Source organism: Xenia sp. Carnegie-2017, unplaced genomic scaffold (genome assembly GCF_021976095.1).
Source record: "Xenia sp. Carnegie-2017 unplaced genomic scaffold, XeniaSp_v1 HiC_scaffold_16, whole genome shotgun sequence".
Taxonomy (NCBI): Eukaryota; Metazoa; Cnidaria; class Anthozoa; order Malacalcyonacea; family Xeniidae; genus Xenia; species Xenia sp. Carnegie-2017.
The window spans coordinates 6,696,240-6,714,610 of NW_025813469.1; the positions used below are offsets into that span (position 1 = coordinate 6,696,240).

At 33.3% G+C, this 18,371-nt stretch overlaps 2 protein-coding genes across 2 annotated transcripts in view; both read right to left on the reverse strand.

Annotated features, from left to right (window-relative positions):
• Positions 1–4,573: 4,573 nt before the first annotated feature.
• Positions 4,574–15,288, reverse strand: LOC124437624 (GATOR complex protein WDR59-like). Its single transcript, XM_046987592.1, has 7 exons — positions 15,271–15,288; positions 15,042–15,142; positions 14,729–14,923; positions 12,027–12,181; positions 7,758–7,900; positions 7,558–7,671; positions 4,574–6,586 (listed from the first exon to the last, which is right to left on the reverse strand). Exons 3-7 carry the CDS (start codon positions 14,768–14,770, stop codon positions 6,453–6,455), a joined length of 588 nt encoding a protein of 195 aa, XP_046843548.1. The 5' UTR covers positions 14,771–14,923; positions 15,042–15,142; positions 15,271–15,288; the 3' UTR covers positions 4,574–6,452.
• LOC124437623 (GATOR complex protein WDR59-like) overlaps positions 15,271–18,371 on the reverse strand; it is a 67,141-nt gene continuing 64,040 nt past the window's right edge. The window contains exon 18 of the mRNA XM_046987591.1: positions 15,271–15,316. The gene's annotated coding sequence lies outside the window, so the exon portion shown is untranslated. The remainder of the gene's footprint in view (positions 15,317–18,371) is intronic.

Below are 18,371 nucleotides of genomic sequence, written 5' to 3' on the forward strand. Positions count from 1 at the left end.
CAACTCAATAAAACAAACTGAGAGTACTTTAATAAGATTTATAAAACTAGTTGAAATAATCTTATATATTTAATAGTATTTGTACAAACGTTACTTATATTACGTTACTATGTTTCAATTGTAATAAGTGGTGTCCCTACAATTTCTCACATATTCTTCGACGACAAATGCATTACTATTTTCATTCAAACTCTTTTTACCATAACTTGCATATTGTCCTCAATTTCTGTTGTAAAACAGTTATCATATGTGTATATACAGTTTAATAAGCCGAAAACTATGTAAACTTTATTGATATATGTATTACATGGCCGCTCATCACTAATTAGATTTAAAGCCGGAAGACGGCCATATTGAACAGTTCCACTTTTTCGCACAATCTGCGCGAAGTGCTGGTTCACTGTTCTAAAACTTCACACTAACGACGGGACTGTATTTTGAATATATAATTTTAACACTTCAATAAGATATTTACAGTGTTGTGCACGATCTTCCGTTCCAAGCGTTGGTTCTTCGCGATACGGAATGATTAAATTTGATCTCGTTAAGATTACGGACAACCGTCAATCCTACAACTGCGTTTTCGAAATTTATTGCCTTCTGCAATACAACTCTAATTCATCAAATTTGTATGACCAGTTCATACACCAACAACTACAACTTTTCCGAACTCCCGAACCAACGCTTGCAAGCTATTATTTATATTATAATTATTAGGATATGATTTTTGGGCGTTTGCATGACTTGCAACACGCCATTCCGTTTATAGAGTACCGTCATTACCTACATCCTACCGCAATGCCACATTGGGTAGAAAAAGTGTTCCAAAGTATTTGAATTTACGTACAGGATTTCCACTGAAACCACAGTTTAATAACTATATACGTATTTTCCTATTTGTCTAGTAATACATGACTTAACATTTTACAGTTTATATCATACGGTATATTCACACTCTACACAACATAACATGACAATTTACAACACACTTCACATAGTTCACAAATAAATTATATCAATTACTGCTATGAAAAATTGCGAGAAACCTCTTATAATGCATTTTACAAAACTGCTACGTATTGGCATTAGCAAGATTATGTGTTGGATTAAGATTAAGGAAGCAGTTGTACTGTTAAGAAAGGATTTATTTCAAAATTTTCGTAACACCATTTGAGAGATACTATCGTATAAGAATGCTTCTAGTTTCATGTTGGAAGATTTTTATGGTTTATATGTACAATGCGCTCCAAAATTCATTGCTATGGTGGTTCATTACTATAGATTATTATTACGATGGGGACTCTTCAATATGGCGGCGCATCTAACTATAGCAGTCTACTTCCGGCTCCAAATTTTTGCTCTCACTATATTGCGAACGCGCGATCCATGTAGTATACATATCAATGTACACTTAAGAGTCGCTTATGTCTGCTTTTAATTTCATTATGCTCTATTCGTATAGCTTATATTTCCGAAGATTATGTGCAAATAAACTGTTTGATCTTTGAAAGCGATGGCTCCCACGCTACAAGTAATCGAAAGAATTTATATTAGAATTTTATTACTTTATGGTAATTTGAGTCGAATCAAGCTTCATTGTAATTTTAACATTAACACAGATAATATTTACGTTTTACCCTTCATAGGAAACTACTGTAATCATAGTAAAGCAAGCAATAAGCAAAAAACGTGAATAAGAATGGCTAAGTACATATATAATACAGTTTTGTGAAGACTACGATAATTCGTTAGCCCAACTGACAAGTGAAGTTAATGCTTATACTTTAGCATTCAATAAAAGACAACAGGCAATAACATTTAGGTGCTGTTTTGAGGTATTCTGTAAAACCATGCCTTCCACAATTTTGTACTGATTGCAAATAGCTTGTTTGATCTTTGAACGCAAGCGGACAATTCACCAATATTTCCTTGCATTCAATGCACAAATTACGAAACGTACCATGCGCAAAGCTAGACTAAATGTCTTTGACCTTACGCCGATACAAATCTAAATGTCTAAAATTTCAATCACAAAGCAGAAATAAGCCATCGACAAAGCAAATATGACCACAATATAGCAAGCTAATTACTTGAATCATAATTGTGCATAAGCAACGGCTACCCACAAAAAGTAACACTTGAAATTCTTTATGAAAAATAGCTTGATAAATAAACTTCATTTGCAGTTTGTGTGCAAAATTCTATTTTTGCCTAAAATAGTAATATAAACACAAAGTCAGATAAAAGCATGAAAACAGTTAATTGACAATTATTTTGCAAACAAAGTAAGACAATTCATTGTTTAATGAAAATGGATTGTATTTGATAGTAATGCAATAAAAATCAAAAAAGCTTAATTTGTACCTTATGTACAGGGTGACCCAAAAAGATTCGTACCCATGAAAATTTCAATTATGGCTTTAATTAAAAAGCTATTTATTTCAAATTACAACCACACATCATTCAGTTTATGGAAGACTATTCACAAGAGTTTCGGCTATTTCTGTCAATTTTTAGTCAATTTATGGCTTTCTCAAGATGTGTTCCAAATGCCCACCAATTCGTTGCAAGCAAACCTGTACTCGTCTGGCAAAGTTTTGAATCACTTTTATAGACTCCTCTTTCGGGATGGCTCTTATTGTTGCTGTGATGGCAGTTTTAAGTTCTTCAAAAATAAGAGCCATCCCGAAAGAGGAGTGTATAAAAGTGATTCAAAACTTTGCCAGACGAGTACAGGTTTGCTTGCAACGAAATGGTGGACATTTGGAACACATCTTGGGAAAGCCATAAATTGACTAAAAATTCACAGAAATAGCCGAAACTTTAGTGAATAGTCTTCCATAAACTGAATGATGTGTGGTTGTAATTTGAAATAAATAGCTTTTTAATTAAAGCCATAGTTGAAATTTTCATGGGTACGAATATTTTTGGGTCACCCTGTACAAAAAATTGTGTGTCCAAAAATACTCATATAAGCATGAAATAAGCTAATAGCCTTAAAATGGTTTGTTGAGTCCTGTTTATCAAAAAAAAGTAAAACTAGTACTTTTGTATTTTAATGCGCTTTATTTAATTTCATATAAGAACCAGAAGAATTTGAGCAATTTCATTGGTCGAGACGTATGATCTATAAGAGGACATACGCACGGAATTGACGTCACAAAAAATAAACATATTGACAAAGACCTAGTTGAGGCAGTTAAAGTATTTGAAAAAGAAAAGAAAAAAACCCGGTTTGCTAATGTCTCCGACAGAGGTCCAATATGTCTCAGTAAAGACCGAGAAAACGAGGTCATTAAAAGTTTATTATATGGCATTATATGACCTGAAACGAAGCTTGCTTTTCGTCCTAGCTGGTTTTTACCGATCGGCTTTCACTTTTCTAGTTTTCGTGCATAAAATATAAATCGTTCCAACTTGTATCGTCTGGATAGTTAAACTGTTTTCCAAGTGTTTTCCTTCGACTCACATTCGCAAATGGTTATTTGTTTCGTTTTTTCTTGCGCTATGCTGAATGCTCTAATTGGTTTGTTTACATTTGACTGTAAAATTATGCGTTTTGGACGGTGGTTGATTACGGGAATATAATGGACTAACAAATACAAGACGTTTTAAATAAAAAATTACTAGTTGTACTTTTTTGTAAAATAGTGCTCAAATAATGACTTCAACGCTATTAGCCTATTTTTTGCTTGTATGATTATTTCGTGCAAAAATAAAATTTTACCTATACAGCACAAATTAATATTTTTTCTGATTTTAATTGCATTACTCTGAAAAAATCATTTTCAATAAAAATTTACTAGTTTTCCTGTTTTTGCAAAAATATTGCTCAAATAAGTGTTATAACGCAGTATTATTAGCTACAATTTGTGCAGAAAAACACATAACCTGAAAATTAAAATTTTTTAAATTTCTTATTGCGTTACTATCAAATACATTCCATTTTAAATAATAAATCTCAAGTTTTTATGAAATTAGTGCTCAAATAACGATTTGAACGTTTTTAGTTAATTCTGTGCTTATTTTACTATTTTGTGCCAAAATAAATTTTTGCACATAAGCTGCAAATGACGTACTTTTAAGATTATTATTGAAATATTTGAAAAATAGATAACATTTAACTGTTGTCTACACAGTTATAGATACACGGGTATGACGTCAACTGTGATAAAAACTAAAAAAGTGGTCCGATACGTCTCAGTAAAGACCGAGAGAAAAAGACCACGGTCTGATATTTCTCCATAAAGACCACAAGCGTGGTATTTAAGGGCTTATTAACAAAGATTTCGGAAAATTAACCAGACTGTGTTGGGTGGACAACTAATGAAAACATAGTAAAAGTTGACCAAATTGTGCTCGAAACATTTAGAGTGTTTTTACAGTTTCGGGCTGGTTTATTTGAGATTTTCCTAAAAAAGAAAACGTTTGGCTCCTCCATGCGCTCATCTATTTCAGAAGTTTCATATATTCTCCTGGTTGCAAAGCACTCTTTGTAAAATCACTCAAATCGGCGGGAAGAAAAGAATGCGGACAAGCTATTCAAGGAAAAAAAGAAGCTGAACAACAAAACGAAGGTCATACTATGTTGTTTATTCTTCTTTTAATGTAGGCACTAAGCTAAGGAAGGGGTAATTCTTTTACATACAGATCATAAAAAATCTTTTAAAAAAAAAGTCGCACCCAAGTTAAAATTTCCAAAGGTGTTGAATTTTTTGAATAAGACAGACTCTTGTATGATGTATATCTGCTCTTAAGATTTGTCTGATATTGGAACAGAAGTCGTTCGTTCTCTTGTTTGCCAAACATGACGTATGAAATTTAAAAAGACTGTTCAATGTCATACATACTATACACCAGTGGCGTAGCTAGACGAAAAAACAACTGGTAGTGTTATAGCGACAACAAAGATGAAGTTCCAGTACAGTTGGTGGCAAGATAAGTCGTCTGTGCCGCGGTTATGCACGCTTCAGTGTGCGCCCTTGATATTTCAAGCTTTTTGCAATTGCCAAGTAAAAATGCATGTTGACATAATGAATTTGAGTCAATGTAGTGGACTTTGGACGAAAATGTGTATAAAGGCAACAAAATAACCGCTGTTTCTTCACACTGGCGCACAACCAATCTTTCCTTTCCCACCAAGATTGTCGGAACCCCTTATTTCTCGTTTTCAGTGCGAGCATAGGGGTTGGTCATGGCATACAAACAAAATATTTTGACTCTATAGCGTTGCGTGAACTGACAATCTTTTGTAAAAGCTCAGAAACGATATCTCTGCATCTTTGAGCTTCAGACGCGACGTTTGACTGTCCTTGATTGATTTCCATGTTCACAGAAAAAAAGATAAATTCAATAACACAGTAAAACAATGAATAATTCGACAGTATTTGAAATACTTGTGCTAATAAACTTGGGCACTACCAAAGGAAAATATTCGGCGATTGATCATGTGTACGACGCAATTTAGCCTTATATATTATTAGTAATTTATGTTTTGGTCGTTTTTGCCTGATCAAAGCACGACCAAACTAAGGCTGACTATACCATTTTAAAAGACTGAGATTTTCTAGCCATTCAGCGCTTAGGAATATATAATTAGGTCGTGCTGGCCTGACTAGAGCACGACCAAAAACGGGCGAATGCTGTCGAATTATTCATCGTTTTACTGTGCTAATCCGAATTATTCATCGTTTTACTGTGCTACTGTCCTAATCCTTCCCTAAATTTTATAGACGATAGAAAATGCAAAAGTTCTACACTCGCACACAGACTTTCCAGCTCTAAGTAATGCTCAGCTAAAAATTTAATTAAATATCATTGCCGTTGGTCTCGTCATATCTCAGTCTCTAACATTCTGCAAAGAGTGTTTTTCACGACAGCATGAAAAAGATATTTTATTTGGATTGTGATTGTTATCAGCACGTTTCCATTGATACGCACTTAGTAATGCACTGTTTTTTATAACAAATCCAAAAAAAAGACACAAAAACACCATCTCTAGTACATCATATTATAGTTTATCTTACGAAAGGTATCGAGCAAAGCAAATCATCAATTTACGAGGCTTATATGACTTTACGTCTGCTATGTATGACGAATCCAAATCACCAAAAATCCAATTCACATAAAACGATTCAACTTAGCCTGTTTTCTCCTACTCCTCTTAACATGCATGACGATGATCATAATACGTTTATTGCATTTTATGAATTTGTTTGTTTGCCATGGTTATTAAACTTAGTTAAAAACCACATAAGATTATAATTCTATCTTTTTGTTTAGTATGTAATATATCTATAACAAAACTTTGCCATAAATGAAAATAAGCAACAAGCAAAACTCAACGTTTTTACCTTCTTATATTATGTTGTGAGATCATTTTCCAATCCATAGCTAAGAAAAAATAGGAAAACGACAAGAACAACACAATTTCTTAGTCTCCATCATTCACATTAGAGTTTGAAAGCATCTTTTCTAAGACATTGACAGCCACAGCCCCCAGCACAAACGCTGTTTGTTTCAAACCACTTCAAAAGATGTAATGTGTGTCCGCCATGTCCGCAGGAAAAACATAAGTTAAACATTCCTAAAAGATAGCAAGACTCCTAACTTATCACGCAACAAATCTACAAAGTGCATATTGCTCATCATAGTGATGACTATTTTCGTCAGAATCAAAGCATTGACGTAGCCAGCCAGCATATTCGGTCTGGCTATGCCAATTTTTCTGTGTTCACCCATTGTCAAGAACAATATGTTTCTAAAGAAATAAATGATCCTTATGTTTCAAAATTTACCAAGCAGGATTAAAAGATACGGGCTGCTTATAGTTAGATAGTGCACATAGTCAGATACATAGCTCGCTATAACAACACAGCAAAACATGTATCAAAAGATGAATATTGCTCGATCTAATTTTTATCATTCTCAGTTTTGCAAGTTGGCCTGGCTTGTTAAATCATAAACAGGTCAAAAAGACTTTCACTACGATTTTAAATTTCTAATCATGACAATTACAGTTATGGTAGAGCATAGTTCTGCTCATCAACTCTTGCACGCACTACTCCCAACAGTTATGACGCAAAATGAGCATATTTCAATTATGAAATCATTGACGCAACAAGATAAAGCAACGAGGCATATGGTAGGTGAGAATAATAATAATAATATAAAGAAAAATAAAAATAATTAGAAACAATTTGTCAGGCACAAGATGGAATTACTGAATGGGTGGCATTTTACTGTATTTCAGAAATAGTGTGATCCGACGCCTGGTTCATTCATATTAAATTCGGTAAAAATGATCTCTACTTCAATTTCTTTGCAAGACAACGAAGGTCTATGACAGAAACTTTCATTGCATGTTTCTAAGGTAAAAGAGCAAAAACCATTATGATTTGGTTATCTAAATTTTTGGCGTCAAGATATGGTCCTACAGTTGCGTGGAAGCAAGCTCACTCGAGTATTGCACAATAAAACCAAAAGATTGAAAATGCAAAAAGAAAACAACCACGACGCAGTTTATGGAAGAACATAAAACGTACAAAATACGCTCACCTTTGACAGCGATGCGACAGATGACACATTGCAACTTTGAATGTTTATTATTTCGTATCAGCAATTTAGACGACTGAGAATTATCGTGACAAAATTGGCCTTTCAAGGCATATTCTAAAGTAATGACCATATACAGTTTTTATACCATGATTATAAATGATAATGAACTAATAACGTAAATAGCAATGTGTATAATTAACCTTTATTGAAGAAAAATTTTTGCGGATCCAATACAAACTTCAGTACTTCGTTTCTTCGAGTTTTCAATTCACACTTGTACAAAAGGTCGACGTAAGTCAACTTATAATGCTCATAAAGCCTCCTCTCCTCTTTCTTGACAAACCTATAAATGTAAAATAAACTAATGTATAATTTGCAATATTACGTGAATGGTTTTTATTTATGGAAGTTTTATAGATAAAAAGATTAAGGGAAATCGCCACATCTGAATTTATTTATTAAGGTTGATGAGGATAAAGGATTTTACAGCTAATAAGAACTTTTTAACTTTTCAAATTGGGGAAACGTTATATAGTGTTATGCGTTGCAGAATAACATGCTTATTTATAACAAATATGGCGTAAAAACAAAAACAAATAAAGCGTAAGTATAGCTCTACAACTTACTGCCCTGATTTCATGTTTTGTCCATTTTTTTCAGGCAAAACTTAAGAGTTGTGTGTATAAAACTGTAACACGTCAGTTAGAAAAACGGTACTGAAAAAAAATTTTTTTGGCGATTTCTCTTGGTTGTCATTCCACCTAGCAATGAATTGTCAAGCACAATCAACACAACAAAACAGTTACTCTGGAACAGGTTGCACCAAGTCTAGATACGCTATCTACGGATAAATATAACTCTAGTAGGTCATTCAATTTTATTGTTTGACGTTCAGAGAGCAATTGTACACTTAGGAAATCTAGTGTTGAGCTTGCTTACTACGGTAACTAAATCCAGTTTGCTCCTCGCTCACAATGAGCTCGTAAACATCATTAGCTGTCCAGGCACTTGACGATGATTTATCACAGGCAATAGCCGAAATACATGTAAAACTGCCAAAATCTCATGTCTTTGCTGATTTGAAACTAAAACAGCAGAGTTTTTCCGTTTTACATTTCCTATCAAAATTGGAAAGCCGAGTTTCAAAAAACAACCTACAGAAAACCTATGGCGGGCGGGCGTCGTGGCGATCGCATATGCAAATTTATCTCATATCTGCTCGATAATGAAAATTCAAAAATAAGTATCTCAAGAAATTTTTATTAACTTCTAAATTTAATGTCGGATAGCATGCATGAAGATTAGTGCAGATGCTGCGTGCTGACATTACTACAAACGAACTGCAATAATCGACATTGGAAATTACATTTTTTCTATTCATTCCCCGACAAATCGTCAAATTTCCGCCGACGGGAGGATATAGCCCTCACCTCTGCAGCTGTCCCTGATTTGTAAACAAATGCATTGCAAGAAAAAACATATGTTGAGATTAATGGTTGAGAGTAAAATTGGATTGTTTTCTAGAAATGTCTTCTAGACTTCGCTTTGTCTGGATAGTAAAATTCACTCTTGCTATGTAACTTTCATTTGAATACACTTTCCTTACTCGTTGAACAATTCACATCGCTTTTCAATCGATTTTAAGAGTTTACATTTCACTTCTAAAACAAGTTCTTGATTTGCAAGCTACGTCATAGCCGCCATGTTGGATGATTTCAACAAAGGTTTTTACTTATTTACAATGCACATCTCATCCGACATGGCGAGCATTCCATTGTTCTCTTACTCCTAGGGGATGATTGCATCCCACAAATACATTGCGAAAAAGATCACTCTTGGCCAGTGAACTGTAGGTACACTGGAACGATAACTCTATATAAAATGCCTAGACTTGTCTGAAGCCAACTAGGAGCTGTTCTGACGCTTCGCGCGTGTCTGGCGTGGAATTTTTTATTTCCGTAACGGATTGTTTTTGCAAAAACTTATAGCAAATGAAATGTTCAAACGCTGAAATAGTTCCTTTTTGGCACAATCGTTGGCGCTATTTGGTAATTAATATGTTAAGATTCAATGTGGACGTACAAAGATATGATTTGTACATGTATTGTTAATTTACATTACATATATAAATGTGAGAAGATATCTATGAAAGTTTTGTAAATTACACTCAATGCACTTAAAGAAAAAGTTTAATTACAATTTTGTTTCTTTTAAATGAAGATTACATTTTTAAAAACGTGCACAGGTTCTGTTTATTTTATTGAAGTGTGAAAGTGATGATTTCAATTTGAATTGTGAGTTATTGCTGGTTTTCTGTCATTGACCTCTTGTACTTCTCAAAAACTTGTGGGATTTTTAATATCAATATAAATTTGTTCATTGAGTTGATTTTATCAACAATTCACGCTCAATTACCAAGTGTATGACATAAACAAGTTACACTTCATGCCATACTAGTAGATAACCTGCAGCTATACTGACACTTGACAGAGCTCTTACCCGTGCCAGTTAGTTTCCAGACCTAGGAAGTAAGCCGCGCTTCCACGTGGTTTGGAAAGTTTTAACATATGCCAAGAATATTATTGCGTTCTCATTTAATTTCATATTTGAATAACCGTCAACTTATTAACACTGTAGGCATTTATGGGAACAAAGAATCTTTTGGCTGCAGCATATGGAGCGACTCATTCTTGTGACTTTGACAGAGCAACCAAATTGATCATTTTGCGGGAAGGTTGTTCCCTTCCCGTCGGAAGGTTTTGTATGATGTACTTACACAACTAATTTAAAAATATTCCATCACCAAAAAGAAAAGATAGAATATTGTAAGCAAGATGTCCTAGGTTGCCTTCAAAGTCAATGGCCTACAATTATAAATAATACAATTTGAAAGCTCGTATTGCATAGTTCAATTGTTCTTATTTCTAACCAAAGTGACTTTATTAAATATTGTATAGATTTGCGTCGCCATAAGTCAAACAAACTCGTCTTCTATTTTTAAATAATTTGGTTTGAACGTGAATGAATGTGCCCGATGTTTTTACATCAGACGCATGCGCTTTGGAATAGCTAAACTGCAAAATAGTAGGGAAATCTGCTATATCTAAAGAGATTTTCCTGTCATATTTGCATAAATGAGTTAGAGACAGAAATGAGTAATGAGAGAAAGGCTTTTTACAGCTACGGCCTATTAAAGTACTTTTCGCATTAAACTGCTATCAGAAGAATATATTGAACACAGAGACGATTAATCTAAAGTACAAGTTATTTTGACGTAATTCCTCCGCTACGACTAATCTTCATTATGGGTAGTCTCAGTAAAGTTATATTCTTTTGAAAGTCTGTTAATAAGGAACTTTCTCTTATCAATGGCTGCTTCCATAGCTTCTTCTGGACCAAAGTCATCGTTTTCCATAAACGCTTTCTTTGTATGCATTATTTTTCATATGTTAAAACTTTCCAAATCAACACACAAGCCCATCTCGACTATCGGATGAATGTGGTGCAACTAATCAGATAGTTTTTACATTGAGGTCCATCCTGCCATTTCAACCGTAGGGTGTGTAATTTAATTTCTGTTGAAGTATACCAATCTTGAGGACTTGCCAAGACTTAACAAAAGTTCACTGACTCGTTTTTCAAGTTCCATTATCTTGTCAACAACAAATAATTTACGCCATTCTTTACACGTATATTTTATAATTTCAAGGGAGTGAACTATAATCGCCAGATGTAAAAATGTATTTTTCAGCTAAAAACCGTCATGGCAGCGATAATAAGTGGGTTCAAAGATGGCGGCAAGTTATCGTTCGAGTCTACTTAGAGTCACTGCTTTTGGCCCTTCGGGAAAATATCAATAAAAGCTACCCGCTTAGGCGCAGCAAATCAAATTGCTGGAAATGAAAAAATAACGATTTGGAAGGATATATAAAAAAATAAAAAAGAACATTTTATCAATGCCTTTGTTGGCACCAGCCACAACGTGGGCAGGTCATATTGTTTCATTTTTCCGTGGAGATTTGTTGCAATCCAAGAATAATAAAAAGATTACTTTGCGGTTCGTTCGATTGTATGATTTTTATTTTGCACTAATGTTTACATTACAAACTTTGAAGGGTATCATTTTTTCATTTCAAATTATACTTGAAGTTGCGTGTTGCAAAACCCACAAAAAAATTTGACCTTTCAAATAGCTTCATTTTTACTAATGATTATCAATATATCTTTACCTTGTGTTAGGAAATTTCATGACTTTTTTTTATAAATGAAGGAGAAACTATATGTAAATGCATTTATATTAAAAAAAATAGCTTTAAGTTTTCAACTAAGGGATAGAACTTAGATAAAAACGTCGCTCTTAAACTAAATCATGGACAATGGTGACCAAAATATAACATTGTTGCTTTGTAACAAAATCGTTGATCAACATGAAACTTCAGTAAAAAAATTGAAAAACAAGCATAACTTACTTAGAATTATTTTCGTGACACTCTCGTTCCTCCTTTTCGGGAAAATCAATGATGGTGAAAAAGGGAGAATGTGATTCCCTGCAAAACGGAGAGACGCTACTGGCCATTTCCCCATCAAAATTTGATAATTGCTCTTCCAGTTCCTCCTGTTTTTTCTATTTAAAGTTAACACATATAAAAAATTGCGTTAATTCAAAGTGCCCATAATTCCGATATAATATACTTATAGTATTCTTTATACACTTTTGCGTTAAATACTTGGATAAGAAATAAATTGTACTCGTGGATGGTGAATAGTTGTGTAGGTCCTTAATCACAAATGAAGTGTGCCTTAACGACAAACGAGCAGAGGCAAAGACGCGACAAAGACGATCAGTTGACTTTGTCAACGCAAAACGCGTCTTTAAACCATTAGGAAGGTTAAAGTGTATTTTTTGCGCGTTGCAAGCCAAAAAGTTACAAATGCTGTTTTTAAAGGTTACCGTATGAAAAGAAACTAAATCGTATACAAAACCTTTAGATAAAAGAAACGTTAACGTCAGTCTATCAAAATACAATGAGAAAATGTTATATTGTTTATGATACACATATGACCTCGTATTATAATATAGAATACAATCACCATTCCTTTACGTTCATATAACAAATTCGTCGATTTTGTATCATTTTTAACGGTTGGAAGCGTTTTGTATGTGCTGATTGTAGCCTACTAACGATTTCTTTTAGCCAAAGCTCCATCTCGCATTTGCTGCAAGACCATTGTTATTGTCGCACTATTTGTAGTGGTAATGTGTTGAGTTTATCAAATTATATACCCCAAAACGAACTTAATAGAGTGATTTAGCAAACACGATGTTTCGTCTGAGGGACTGATTACATGAGTATGAGTAGCAGGGACTCAGCCAAACATTAAATGAATTTGGAAAATGGAACAATTCAATACTTCTTGAGTAATTTCAAAATATTCTGATTTAATAACTATGTAAAAAACTTAACAACCAACTAAACAACCAATTTGGCCAAATTTGAGAAATACCACGTCCAAAATAATAGAAATAATGTCTCGATTTCATTTTGCAAAAAAAATTTGGGGTTATGGGCACTTTAAGTAAATTGTCCTGTTATTTTACTGAGCGATTACATGTATCATGGTAATCCAACAGTTCATTTGCCAAAGTGTAATTTTTTACGTAAACGATGCTTTAGCAGTAAATGAGAAAAGTTCCAGATTAAAATGCAATGTAGTAGCTATGTAAACTTTAGCTGGTTAACCTGACAAACACTTTGCATGGCCAAACACCAAATTTGAAATACCGAGTCTCATTTACACCACGCAAATTCAACTTCATGCCTGTCACAATAGTCTTCACAATATCAATGCCAACCTTTTCTCCAATTTCTTGATATTCAAGTAAGCAAGATATCATAGCCATCATTTGAACATCATGCAAAGACAAATAATGCCTTATCCTAAAATAGACATATTTTAACATGATGGACATTAGAGAAGCTTTATCTATCAATCTATCTATGAGACAGGCAACAATACATAAAAAATTTTTCTTAGGAAAATCAAGAAAAATTGTCGAAAAACAAAAAAAGCAATTTAAATAACCGGATGCATAACATAGACCTGGCACAGAAATGCATTGTCCTATTTTTTTAAGTGTTTTCAATTTGTACAGCATAGTTTTGACTGCAATTTAGGAAAAACATGCACGAGTAAGTTTTTCAAAGACTAACCAAATTACACGAGTAACAAGTCCAAAGGACGAGTGGAATTCGACGTTTTGGAAATCGAACGAGTTCTTATTTTTCCCAAACTGCACGAAAATCTATGTTATTACTTATTAATAATAAAACATGAAAAAATTTTTCAGTTCTGTTCACTTTTAAATTCAACGTACTCTCATTTTATTCGGCAAGTTATTATCGATCGACCGGCTCATTTTTTCAATTGCGATAGATATTACCTTTCACAACACCATAGCCTCCACACAAACAGCTAGAACAAGGTATCTACTTTTAGTAGTGTTCCCATTTTTATTTAAAAACATCTTGCAAACGGTGAACTTTGAACTCGTTCGCCAAAAAAAGATCTACTTAAAACTTACGCAAGATAATCGCTTTGTATACCATAATTTAACGTTCGTGCCTTTGAAATGTTCTATTCTCATTCGCTATTAGATCAATTCTTTGTTTGACTAACCAATCAGGAGCACATTTTTTAAAAATGAATTGAACAGTATTACCATTTTTCTGCACTGTGTTTCTTACTGGTATTTACAATAAATTGCACTGCTCTAAACCAGTCAGAATTGAGAAATTTTTTCATGTATATTATTAAATGATGGTACACCATATATATGGATGAGGAGTTTTGGATTTCTTCCATAACTTGCAAGTCAAACGAGTGATATTGAAATGCTATGAAATTCGAGTGGGTACATGGAAAGTGGTTTATTTACATTGCGCATTCAACCTCATTTGTGAACTAAATGTTGGCGTTGTGGCGGTCAAAAGGTTCAGGCATTTACGACAAAACGTTTCGCTGTTTAATAAACAACCTTTCAATACCTTCGCATTTGATGGCTCAAATAAAAGAACTCTGCTACTCTTTGGTCGCATTGATTTTCATAAATTTAAAATGATGACGTAAGCTTTTTTATAAACTGGTAGTAAATTGCGAGGAAAAATCTTACATATGTTTGATTAGCCGCCTTCCAAAAGGATGAATAGCCCATTGCATTTCTAAAGCAGATAACGATGGCTGTAAATCTGAATCAAATATGAGCCCAAGCAAAGACCACGCTTGAACGAGGTCAGCACGATTCTCTTGAGTGGCCGAATTCTTGTTCTTTTCGCAAATATTTTTTGGATTACCGCAATCGAATATTCTACAATAAAGTGTGTACAATTTACGTATCTTTTAGTGCAAAGAAGCAAAATATGTTTCTTACAGAAAAAAATAAACAAGACGCATGGAACAATATACAGTTATGAAACAAAGTATACCTATAGTTATGACACAGCAAGCGATTTAAATTGGTCAACGAAGACGCATCAAACAGTGTCACATATCGTCCAGAAGATAGTTCCTTTGACTTGATGGAAGTCTAAATCAAATTATGATAAGCATTTGATATCCATAAATCGCGTCTTGACACTTTTATATAAAACGAAAAGTTTACAGTAAACGCTCTAAAACAAAAAAATAAAAACGAAAATTAACGAATGTACGTACTTTTTGTTTTTCCGAATTATTGAAGGAAGACAACGCCGACAAGGACCTAACAAAGTTACAGGTCATAATGCATGAAAACTATCATCTTCATTAGCTAAAAGCTTTTTTAAAATTTCGTCAATAAAACACGCTGCAAACTTGTGCAGCATCCAAATGTAAAAATAATAGAAGAAAAAGAAATATTTTATGAAACGGGTAAAAACAAGATAATATTGATTATCATTTAAAGTGGTCAGCAGTTTGTTTCACAATTATTTTTAGAGTGTTATAGTGTAATTACACTCTTTGTCAATGTTTAAGTCTTAATTCAACTGCATGTAAGACACAGTTATATATGCATCCAATTGCTTTCGAAAAGTGGGTATCTTTCAATAAGCAAAGCACATTCATCATAAATTGAGTTTATCCAGAAGAAATGGTGAGGAATTTGTAATATTTTTTGGAAAAAATGATTGATAATTTAAAGAAGAGAGTTTAGTTGAAATCTACTAACAATATATATGCAAATGAAATCCTTTATTCAACTCTGCGTCTTAGACCAGTTAGACATTGAGTAAACGTTTATAAATGCATATGATTTATAATTGCACTTGTTGTTTCTTTAATTGATGTATGTTATCAGTGAACAGGATATTACATCAAAACCAATTTAAAAGAGCTGCATTCTACAATACTGAGCCAAGACTTATTCTTATCTTAAACTATTTATTCGAGAAGAGCTTATGGCTAAGTACATCTCACAATTCATTGGTAAAGTTCTAAATCATCCAGGATTCCTATCACAAGGGATGGAAGGTAGAAAGAACAAAAAATAATAGAGATAGACCAGTGCCGACGGGAGTATTTGAGAGGAGATGGGCTTGTCAAAATACCCTTAAAAAAGACATTTAAAACAGACAACATGTTTCGGCATACTTTATGCCAGCTTCAGTGCGAGGGTGAATCAGTATAGGAAGTTTACCTTATAATATGATATACGTGATAAAGGGGAAGTATCGAATAGTTATGAATAATTATTTATAGTTGAATAAGGTGTTGTACAATGTTTGTGTTAGGTTTTATCAAAGAAAAAAAAAACTACAAAGAAAATGAAAAATATGTGATAAATTAGTAATTGCTATTTACAGATTAAAGATAGTGTTAAGATGTTGTATTTGTTTGTTGAGGTTAGGTCAGTGAACTCAAAATTCAAATAACTGGAATGATAACTGAAGTCAAAAATTGAAGCCAAAAAAATATTTGTGGTCATCATTCGTCATCACTCGTGTTTCTCGCGTGTTCATAAACAATTTGTATTTTTTCGGATCCTAGACTTTAATTTGACCTCAGTTGATTTCATTTTACTAGATAGTTTTATCTTCACGAAGAAAATCTTTTAACTATATTTATTTCAATTCTACGTTATCCTCAGTGCAAAAGTATTATTAAGTTTTTCAAATAAATTAAAAGGATTTGTTGGTATGAATTTTTATTCGAAAAAATTTACATATAGAATGAAAACATCTTATAGCTACTATATTATTTTGTCATACACAGTCGATCTGCTCTTAAGCTGCGGTTTTCCTTTAAAACATATTAAAGTCTTTAAGGATATTCAATTATTGATATCGAGACGACAACCATTTAGTATTTCAAGCACTATCAAAATCGATGAAAATGACAAAAATTTTTTCGTAAAAAGTAAAATGCGAGTTTTACTCAATACTTTTTATGAAACTGGATATATTGAAGTTTCTTATTTCCTCGGAAAGATCATTAAATTCACTGAAATGACAAAAAAAGACAAACACTGTCTGACATTGTTTGAAAATTTACCTACCGATGAAAGAAAAATTTTTTCTTGAATATTTTATCGTCATATTTTCTCATTGTGTCGTCTTTTTAGCATACAACGTAATTATCAGTTGGCTTTTCCTGGTTACAAGTTGTAAGTTACAACGAACTCAATTTAGTAAAGTTTCAGCTGTAAAAAATAACGTTTTGCGAAGAGTTGGCCTTCGTGTGTTGTTTGTCGAGATGTTGTTTATATGTTTATGCTTTTGCAGTTTTTATTCAAATTTATATTGGCCGTGTATGTTTGGCACTCGGGGGAATGAAACTGAAGTACAAACCGCGTGAATATTTGACTTCGAAGAACTGGAACTGACGTACAACTCGCGCAAGAGACCAAGACTTTGGCTTGAATTTTATAACTAGAAAATGTATTGTCGTTATCATTCTATATATATATATATATATATATATATATATATATATATGGGGGTTTACGCTTCTTGATATAAAGGGCTTCTTTGAGTTTAAGGCGAAAGGAGTGTGAGCAGTGTCTAAGATACGGAAACAGCATTGTGTGTAATTGTTTTTGCAGTTTGGTGACGAGAGTAAGTGTCTCAATATGTGCGAGTTTTTGTCCGTGGTTATGTGTTCTTTAATCCGTGTAGAAAGGTGGCGGGTGGCTCCCCAATGTAACGGAAATTACATATAGCCCAAGAAAATTCATAAACCAAGTTAGATTTTGAGAGAGATGAATAATTTTTGAAGCTAAAGTGATTTTAGATTTTGAAAGATGAAAAAAATAGTTTGATGTCTAAGTATAGGCAATAGCGTTTTATTAAGTTGTGTAATTTCCGTTCCGTGATTTGTGTAATGTAGCCAATGTAGGGTAGTTTGAAGAAGTAAGTCTCGAGTTGGGTAGGTGTGGGTTCGTTTCTGGTGTTTATTTTGTCTGTGTTTTTGTCATGGTCATATGATTGAATGATTTTTTCTATGAAAGGCGAGGGAAAGGAATTCCGTTTGAGATTGTCAATGAGGGCGCTTAAATCATGATAATAGCCAGTCGACGTATTGTTAATTTTCCGTATGCGGTCGATTAGAGTTTTTATCAGTCCTGTTATATACTTTTGTGCTAAGTTGTCTTATACTTTTGTACTATTGTCTTATACTAATCTTATACCTTCACATATAAAGAAACCTTAACTAACCTATCCTCGCACACATTCAAACCTGAAGAACTTGATCTCCCTAAGAATGGACTCTATTACACCATTAAGCCTCCGAAACTTAACGACGCCGACATCCTCTCCATATTCGAACGAATCCCCTAC

What these genes read in the sequence shown, in the direction of transcription:
- LOC124437624 (XM_046987592.1), bottom strand. Translation starts at nt 14,770, where the DNA reads ATGGGCTATTCATCCTTTTGGAAGGCGGCTAATCAAACATAT. An exon ending in AAAATTTTTCTTCAATAAAG is followed by an intron (nt 7,672 to 7,757) that starts GTTAATTATACA and finishes TCATTACTTTAG; the next exon opens with AATATGCCTTGAAAGGCCAA. An exon ending in CTGTCGCATCGCTGTCAAAG is followed by an intron (nt 6,587 to 7,557) that starts GTGAGCGTATTT and finishes GCTATCTTTTAG; the next exon opens with GAATGTTTAACTTATGTTTT.